Here is a 9983-nt window from a genome sequence, read left to right as displayed (position 1 = left end):
AAAAAAAAAAAAAAAAGCATTGGGCAGGCACCAATAGCTCTTGCCTAGCTACTCGGAGGCTTGGGATCACAGTTTGAAGCCAGCCCAGGCAGAGACTCATCTCCAATTAAGCACCAGAAAACCAGAAGTGGTCCTGTGGCTCAAAGTGGTAGAGTGCTAGCCTTGAACAAAAGAGCTCAGGCAGGGGCTGGGAAAGTGGCTCGATGGTAGAGTGCTTGCTTTGCATGCATGAGGCCCTGGGTTTGATTCCTCAGCACCACATAAGCGAAAAAAGCTGGAACTGGCACTGTGGCTCAAATGGTAGAGCACTAGCCTTGCGCTGAAGAGCTGAGGAACAGCACCCAGGCCCACATTCAGGCCCCATGACTGGCAAAAAAAAAGAGCTCAGGCACAGTGCCCAGGCCCTGAGTTCAAGCCCCATGGCTGATAAAAGAAATAAAAACAGGTCTGAGAACATGGCTTAGTGGTAGAGCACTTGCCTAGTATGCATGAAGCCCTGGGTTAGAGCCTCAGCACCACATAAATGGAAAAAGCTGGAAATTACACTATGGCTTAAATGGCAGGGTGCCAGCTTGAGCAAAAAGAAGCTCAGGGACAGTGCTCAGGCCCTGGGTGCAAGCCTCAGGACTGGCAAAAAACAAAACAAAAATACTTCCTATTAAAGGTAAAAGTAAACTAATTAAAAGGTCATTTAAGAGTTTTATCCAAATTACTACAAAATATCAGAAAAAAAATTTATAGTAAAGTAAAATTAATTCTGATCAGAAGCTGCTGTGAATTAATGATAAGACCTGGTTAGGTGTGGTAGTACACAACTGCAATCCCAGCACTATGGAGGCTGAGGGAGGACTGGGTTGAAGGCCAGTGTGATCTTCACAGTTATGACCCCATTCTCAAAAAAGAAAAAAAGCTTATTAAATAAAATACAATAGAGTAAGTCTTATTTCCATTTAATTTTTTTTTTCTTTTTGTTAGGTGTGGAGCTTGAACACTGGTTCTGGGTGCTATCCCTGAGCTCTTTTGCTCAAGGTTAGGGCTCTACCACTTTGAACCACAGCTTCACTTCTGTTTTTTGAGTGGTTAGAGTTAAGAGTCTCATGGGGACTTTCCTGCCCATGCTGGCTTTGAATCACAATCCTTAGAGCTTCAGCCTCCTTAGTAGGTAGGCTGGCTCTGTGTTTAATTTTTAAGTGATAAATTTGTAATTTCCTCTTAGTTTTTCATAGCCAATACTTAATATGTTGATATTAGTAGCATGATTTCCAGAGTTTTTTGGTGGTTAATTGGAAATAGCCCCATGGACTTTCCTGCGTAAGCTATTTCAGCCCCAAGTAGCTCGGATTATAGGTGTGAGCCACTAGTGCCTAGCTTCCAAGTTTTTTGTTCCTCCACAAGAAAATCCCCCCATTTTCAGTTAAGTGTATACAACTCTAACTCTGCTCTTACTTTGATAGTTAGAATTGGTCCCTGGGTGGTTCTCCAAGATGTACTTCTTCAGAGCAGTGGTAGAGCAGGTCTTCGGCTCATTCATGGCAGCAATGGCAGACAAGATTGCATATTCCATCAGGCTTCCACCAAGCAGGGGTTTCTCCCCTGATTTCTTCAGCTGTTTTCCAAGGAGGAAGAGAAAAGCATCAAGACAACACTCTCCCAAAGCAGGTCAAGACAAGACTCCTCTGCACCAGGTGGGTCGGAGTTCCTGCATTAGCACAGATATGTTTTACAATAAATTGTCAGGTTAGGGACTTTCTCTTCCCATTCACCAGGTATCAATCTAACTGAGAAGTCCCAACCCTCTTAAGGATATTTTCTTCTACCCTCTATTTACCAAAAGATACTGACAGTTCTACCCTAATAAACAAGTTAACTTGCTATGTTCCTAAAAAAACTGAGACTTTTGAAAATACTTTTTATGAATCTGAAAAACAAAACAATAAAAAAGCCTTTTTAATTCTAAAAGGAAAATAGCCATAATTCCTCTACCTTGTATCCGGTGCCCTATACCAAGAAAAATTTTGTAAGTACTTATGATATCATATAATAGAATATTAAATAGCAAACTGAGTGTTGGTAGCTCACACCTGTCATCCTACCTACTCAGAAGGCTGAGACCTAAAGGACTGAAGTTCAAAGCCAGTCTGGGCAAAAGCACTGGGCCCTGAGTTCAAGCCCCAATTTAAGTCCTTTCTCCCATCACAAAGAATGTTATGTAACATATTTCAAGGCTGAGAAGGCTGGGAAACAAAGCAGGCAGATATAAGTAGACTAGCTCTTAAAGAGTGGTCCACAAATTCCTAGAAGTTCTGATACCCTTTTAGAGGATCTTAAAGGTCAACACTATCTTTGTAACAAAACAAACATGTGATCTGTTATTTTTTGTGTTGATATTTGTACTGATGGCACGTGGTTATGGTCTTCACTGACAGATACTTACATTTTCGTTTGTTTTTGTTGTTGTTAATGCCAGTTTCACTTAGGAATAACCTCAAGCATAAATAACTATTTAAGTCTCAAGCCCTAACAAGCCTTTTTAAACATTTTATGCAATGAAAGTATGTATAAAGCACATGTGCTACATATGCATGTATAATGGTGAGCTGAACTAATGGTGTTTTTTATAGATCTTTTTGACTTGAAGGAACTACTAATAAACTATTCAGATCCTAAGAAGTGAGTCTTGTCACTTCAAGAAAAACAACAGTATTTGTTTCCAATGGCAAAATTCAACCTACCTTCTTCCCTCCCCTCCTCTCTGTCTGTTTCTCTTTTTGAGATAGGATTTCACTGTGTAGCTCAGGCCGCCCTTGAACTCAAGATCCTCCTGCCTCAGCCTCTCAAGTGCTGGGATTAGAGGCCTGTGCAAAATTCAACCTTTCAAGAGAAAATTTAAGTTGTAGAAAACTTGTATCTATCATCTTTTTAATATTTACCCAGCACTTAAGCAGTGTTCTTATGAGACCAATGGCTGGCACCAATGACTATGATTTTTGTTACTAGATGATGAATTGTTGAAGATTTGAAAATCCTATGTAGCCTAACTCAGTGAGCCACTATTTTTCAAATAACCAATGCATTGTGTTACTTATAATATGTGGTTCAAAGATCCACTCATAGTTCAAGACAGACCAATGGCTTTAAGGTAACAGACTACAAGAAGAGTTCACTAATATGGTTTCCAGATTCCACATGGCAGCTAACATTTAAGGAATTACCACAAAATCAAATTAACAGTTCACATTAATAGCATAAAGAGTACCAATCACACAAAGCATTTTAGAAACATAGAAAAAGCACTGGACATATATTCATGAACAATCTAAAAGTGACAAAGAGAAAATTAAATAGCCAGGTGCCAGTGGCTCACACCTGTAATCCTAGCTATTTAGGAGGATGAGGTCTAAGGTTCAAAGTCAGCCCAGGTAGAAAAAGTCCATTGAGACTTAAACATGAAAAAGTTAGAAGTGCAGCTGTAGCTCATGGACAGCACGGCACTGTGGCCCTGAGTTCAAGCTCCATGACTGGCACCAAAAAAAAAAAAAAAAAAGAGTCAGAAATAATTAAATATACTTGCTGTCTTTAATTTTATGAGTGAGCTACTTGTATTCCAGTAGAAGAACATTCTAGCTCAGGAAAATATGGAAAAACAAACTCTGAAACTAGAAAATGATCTTGAACTGCTATGCAGAACTGAAAGAACTGGAAAACTGCAGAGGGAAATGATTGGTCTCAGAAGAGAGACACATAATTGCAGAAATAAAAGCAGAAATCAGCATCAGCCACCAAAAAATGAGAACAAGGCACAAAAATGACAAAATATTTCAGTAGAAAAGTATTAACACAATCCTGCCATGAAGAGTGTGAATATAATAAGGAAATGCTTACATGAAATGAAAATAAAAATAAAGTTAGTTATGGACATTCCAAATGACATGAAGAGAGCTGAAGGAAAAAGAAGTTCCTTGAAGACTGATAAATTAGAAGCCAGAAATAAAGAGGGAATGCATAAAAGTCTCTCAAATGATTAATGAATGTTGCCAGAAACAAATTCTAATGGAAAATACTGAACTTAAGATGCTTCTTCATCAAATGAAAAGGAAATGATTTGTTTCCCAAAGAAGAAACCTAGAGAAAGAGGAGAGAACCGTATAGGAATGTTAAGTCTGACACTGAAGATGCCAGGTAACTCAGCAGAGAGAGAACAGTTAAAAAGAACACCAGTAAAGAGTTGGGGAAGCTGTGTATATTGGCTCACACCTATAATCCCAGCTACTCATCTAAGAGAATCATCATTTAGAATCAGCCTGGGGCAGACAAACTCATCAATCAATCAGTAAAAAACCAAAGTAGAGGCATGGGTTAATTGGTAGGGCACTAGCCCTGAGTGAAAAAGGTAAGCAAAAGCTTGAGATCCTGAGTTCAAGCCCCAGTACTGGCACACACACGCACGCACAGGTGCATGCACACACACACACACACACACACACACACACATATACACACAAGTAAGGATTTTGAAAAGTTATGCAGAAGAACTTGATAACAAAATTTCAAAAGTACACTTAGGCTTTAATGATGAAGATGTAATATAGTAATACTATAATCAAGAAACTGAGGCAGTAAGTTAGAAACAAAACAAAATGATTAAAACACAGCATCATTCTTTACAGCTAACAACCAGCTCTGCATGTGATACCATTCTACAATGAGGAGACTATTTGTTGAGAGAAAAGGAATGTTTCAAAGGAAAATGGTCCCCCTTTTAAAGAGCAAAAGAATTTTTCTATTCACTTAAGATTGGAGAAAGGCATTTGAATAAGAAAAAAAGTTAGTGAAAGCAACATACATGACTAACTTTGACCACCAGAACTCTGAAAATGTTAAACTTTTCAGTGGTTTCTTAGCAAAGTGTAAGATACAATCTCTTTTTTTTGTTGTTGTTGGTCATGGGCTTGAACTCTGGGCCTGGGTGCTGTCCCTCAGCGCTACAGCTCAAGGTGAATGCTCTACCACTTGAGCCACAGCACCACTTCTGGTTTTCTGGTTGTTAATTAGAGATAAGAGTCTCATGGACTTTCCTACCCAGGCTTGGCTTTGAACTCCAATCCTCAGATCTCAGCCTCTTGAGTAGCTAGGATTATAGGTGTGAGCCACTAGCGCCCAGCTTGGACAATCTTATACTGCATGCAAAGCCACGGGTTGGTCTAATGGGTCTTTTGCCTTGCATATTTTAAGCTGATTCAACACTGTGGCTTGACACTACTTTCCTGTGGATATTCCTATTCAATCAATGTAACTGACTATAACTTCTGAAGAAATAAGTCAGTCTGGAAGAGAATGTACAAATTAGATATAAAGCATGGTGTCAAGAACTGCATCATAGGAGGGTTGTTGCTACAGTGGCAATGGTGACCTAAGTTTCTATGGTGACCTACCTTAGCTATATGGCCTAGAATTCTATTCATTAATATATGCATAAAATTTTACACCCAATTTAAAACAATGTGCTAAGAAGTCAGTCATCCTTAGTAATTTAAAGTTGTCTAAGTCATTTGTTTGGACTTCCCTGCTTTCTCTGAAGAGCTGAAATGTTTTTGTTTTTGGTGCCTGGCACCTGGGCTCTGTCTCTAAGTTTCTTTGGCTGAAGGCTAATAGTGTTCTACCATTTGAGTCACAACATCACTTGCAGCTTTTTTCAGTAGTTTGTTAGAGATGAGAGTTCTCACATACTTCCTGCTTGGCTGGCTTTGAATCGTGTTCCTCAGATCCTCAGATCACTAATGTCCAGCTTGCTACCTGTATTTAAAAAGCTATAAAATGCTTTCTATTTACCCAGTTGGCTGTGGTTTATGTCTGTAATTCTAACTACTCAGGACAAGATCCAGAGAATCAAGGTTTGAAACCAGCCAGAGCAGAAGAATCTGTAAGACCCCACCTCCAAAATAACCAAACCAAAAAGCTGTACTGGAGGCACTGCTCAACTGGCAGGATCAGCTGGGTGCAAGTGCTAGGCCCATTATGTGCAGAAATCAAAATAAAATGAATAAGTAAACGAAGCCTGAACATGTGATTTTTAGTAATAGAGGCATATGGTTCTGTGGATAATAACATGTGCAGGATGTTAGGATGGAGACAAACATAGTTAACAGTTTCATCTTACAGGTATAAAAATTATTATTATAAATGTTCAGGGTTGTTTTTGTTTTTGGTGGTACTAGGGATCAGGTCTCCAGCCCTTTTTGCTTCAGCCATTTTTCAGATGGTATAACATGTTTTTGCCCTAGGTTAGTCTTAGACTGTGACCTTCCAATACAGTTGGAATCATAGGTGTGTAATACTGTGGCTTACTTTTGTTGAGATAAGGGATTCTCAGGCAGAACTGTAATAGAATCACAGTCCTCCTTTATGCTCTCTACCTTCATAGTAAATGAATCTACAGGCATGTACTACCATGCCTGATCTCTTAAATGTTTTTTGTTTAATATATTGCTGGCATCCAAAATTTAGCCTTTACTTGAATGTAATGGCTGTAAATTTTTAACCAAGTTCTATACTTACTATATTTAGTTGAGTTTAAAATTACTCCTTTCATATATTTAAAAAATAAACTGACATTTATGTAAAATATACTTTCTATTCATTCTAGGACTTAATTTAACAAAAGAAACTGAAGACCTACAATGAAGAGACATTTGGTGTTCATAGACTGGAAAACAAAAAAGAATGAATAATAATTCTCGGTTGGGTGCTAGATGCTCACTCATCCTAGCTACTCAGAAGGCCCAGATCTGAGGATCATGGTTTGGAGCCAACCTCAGGCAGGAAAGTCCATGAAACTTTTTTTTTTGTTGATCATAGGATTTGAACTCAGGGCCTGGGTAATAATGTCCCTGAGCTTTTGTGCTCAAAGCTAGCACTCTAGCACTTTGAGCCATAACTTCACTTTGGGTTTTCTGGTGGTTATAACGTTGGAGATAAGAGACTCAAGGACTTTCCTGCCTGGACTGGCTCATCCTCCTGAGTATTTAGGGTTACAGGCATGAGCCACCAGTGCCCGGCTCCATAAGACTTTTTTTTTTTTGCCAGTCCTTTGGCTTAAACTCAGGGCCTGGGCACTGTCCTTGAGCTTCTTTAGCATAAGGCTAGTACTCTACCACTTGAGCCACAGCACCACTCAGAAGCTCTGAACCAGAGCTTTAGGCATGCTAGGCAAGCACTCTACCACTAAGCCACATTCCCAGCCCCTCCATAAGACTCTTATCTCTAATTAACCACCAAAAGCTGTAAGTAGAACTATGGCTAAAAGTGGTAGAGTAGTTAGGCTTGAGAAAAAAAGCTAAGAGACACTGCCCAAGCCCTTATTTCAAATCCCAGGACTGATACAAAGAAACAATCATCTGATAGTTATCTTAGAAGTATTCTACCCTTTCCCTTTTTCTTAAAATTTTTTTTATTATCTTTAATTGTACAAAGGAGCTACCATTTAACAAAGTAGCTTATAAATATAATGTATCTTGATCAGTGTGACCCCTTCGAGAAAGAACGGATTTTCTTCATAAACTCAAAATATACTGAACAGATACTAGTGTCCATTAAAGCTAGACATTAAAGATATTTGCAAAAAAATGTAAAAAGTGTTTCTCTTAACAAATTTATTTTGGAGTAAATTCAATTTTTCATGAATTGTTTATCTTAATATATAATGGATCTGCTATTGTTATTTCTAAATGAATAAATGTTTAAATTTTTCTCATTTATTTATTGTGCTAGTCCTGGAGCTTGAATTTAGGACCTGGGTGCTGTCCCTGAGTTTTTTTGCCCAAGGCTAGTGCTCTACCACAGCTCCACTTTGGATTTTTAAGTTTTATTTAGAGTTTCCTATCTGGGCTGACTTCAAAACACAGATCCTCTCATCACAGTCTCCTGAGTAGCTAGGATTATAGGCATGAGCCACTGGAACCTGCTTTATTTTCTCTTTATTTTGAGGCAGGGTCTTGATATGAAGCCTAGACTGGCCTTGAATTTAAGATCCCTAGCCTTCAGCCTCCAGGGTACTGGAATTACAGTTGTGTGCCACCATGCCTGGCTCTTAAGTTTTAATTGCTAAAACAGTCAATACTGATAGGTACGACCCATAGAAATAAAGTCTCAAAGGTCCTTGTTCAAATTTTAGAGGAAGTCCTTAAAAGCCCCAATATTGAGAGGCATGCCTCTACAACAAGCCTTTGGCTTCTAACCTGGAATGTCCCCGAAGCACCTTTGCCAGTTATTTGTTCTAACTGGCCTCTCTCCACTGCTCTCTGCAGAGCATTCTTCAACAGCTGGGGCCTGCAGAGAAAAACAAAAAAATAGTGATAAATACATCAATGAAAAACTTGAAGAAAAAGATTCAGGGTTATTCCCAGATCTAATCTTGATTCTTTTATGTAGAACTTTGCTACCATGGGCAAAAATCCAATACCAAATTGCTGACATCTTTGAAAAGTGTTTTTATTTTGTTTGTTTTTTGTTTTTTTAGTGAAACTGTTATTACTTGAACATATAGAACTGAAACAGTTTATTATCATTAAACCACAGTGACAGAGATATTTTGGTTGGTCCTACCAACCAAGTCTACTAAATGGGCCACATTACAACACTGACTTATAAAAAGTCTTTTTAGGATAACTTTGGCCGGGCGCCAGTGGCTCATGCCTGTAATCCTATCTACTCAGGAGGCTGAGATCTGAGGATCACAGTTCAAAGCCAGCTCAGGTAGAAAAGTCCATGAGACTATTTATCTCTGATAAACTATTCAGAAAAAGCTGGAAGTGGTGCTATGGCTCAAGTCGTAGAGTGCTATCCTTGATCAAAAAAAGGTCAGAGTCAAGAGCCCAGGCCCCAGCATTCAAGCCCATGACCAGCAAAAAGCAAAGATAAAATCAACTTTAAAGTAAAGGAACTTGGATTATGGGGAAAGAACTATTAAAACAAAAGGAAGAGCAAATGTGAAGACTGAGGCCACTGAGGAAGAGTAGTAGGTAAGATCACAGAGGCAATGGACATGTAGTGCCTTGTGGGATTTTTTATTGATTTAATTGTGAGGAAAACTTGGGAAGTCACTGAAGGGGTTGAGTAGAAAAAGTATATGACCTAATTAACCTTTTTTAAAGTCATTCTCAGTTTGATCTTATGAATATTCTGGCTGGCTACAGATGGCTCATACCTGTAATCCTACTCAGGGGGCTGAGATGTGAGGATCGTGGTTCAAAAGCCAGCCCAGGCAGGAAAATCTGTGAGACTCTCATCTCCAATAAACTACTCAGAAAAAGCTGGAAGTGGTACTGTGGCTCAAGTGGTAGAGCACTAGCTTCGAGCACAAAGAGGCTTAGGGACAGTGCCTAGGCTCAGAGTTCAAGCCATAGGGCCAGAAAAAAAAAATTCAAGTACATACTGGAACTAACTATTGGTAGAATATATATTCAATAAAAATCTTCTGGAGAATGAACTATGTTAAACACAAGTTTCCAAAGGCAACCACATAAAAGATCTTACATAAATATATTCAAAACTCATTGTCAATTGACAATTTAATCAAATTAATGCTGGTATGAAATCCACAACTGAACAATTGTGAAAATTTAGATGATCAACCCAAATGTTTAGCAAAAAATTATCAAAATTATCTAAGAAGGATGCTTAAATGATGAAGACTTTATGTATGGGTTGGAGGCGGGGCTCAATTGATAGAACACTAGCCAATGAATCAAAGTGTCAGGTACCTAGTATAAACCCCAGTCTTGGACCGGAAAAAAAAAAAGACTTTAATGTTATTTATGTAGTTATTTTTAAAGCCTGAATTATCTTATGTTCCCAGTTATAACTAAATTTTAAAAAAGAATGCTGGTTGCCGGGCGCTGGTGGCTCACGCCTGTAATCCTAGCTACTCAGGAGGCTGAGATCTGAGGATCGAGGTTCAAAGCCAGCCCGGGCAGGAGAGACCGTGA

At 38.8% G+C, this 9983-nt stretch overlaps 1 protein-coding gene across 1 annotated transcript in view; it reads right to left on the bottom strand.

Moving 5' to 3' along the window:
- Hp1bp3 (heterochromatin protein 1, binding protein 3) overlaps positions 1-9983 on the bottom strand; it is a 36116-nt gene that overhangs the window by 6850 nt on the left and 19283 nt on the right. The window contains exons 8-10 of the mRNA XM_013032582.1: positions 8531-8544; positions 8235-8325; positions 1447-1606 (exon numbers count right to left, since the gene is read on the bottom strand). Of these exons, the coding sequence (XP_012888036.1) occupies positions 1447-1606; positions 8235-8325; positions 8531-8544 (265 nt within the window). The remainder of the gene's footprint in view (positions 1-1446; positions 1607-8234; positions 8326-8530; positions 8545-9983) is intronic.

This window comes from Dipodomys ordii, unplaced genomic scaffold (genome assembly GCF_000151885.1).
Source record: "Dipodomys ordii isolate 6190 unplaced genomic scaffold, Dord_2.0 Scaffold6, whole genome shotgun sequence".
NCBI lineage: Eukaryota > Metazoa > Chordata > Mammalia > Rodentia > Heteromyidae > Dipodomys > Dipodomys ordii.
This window is presented reverse-complemented; position numbering and strand designations above follow the sequence as displayed.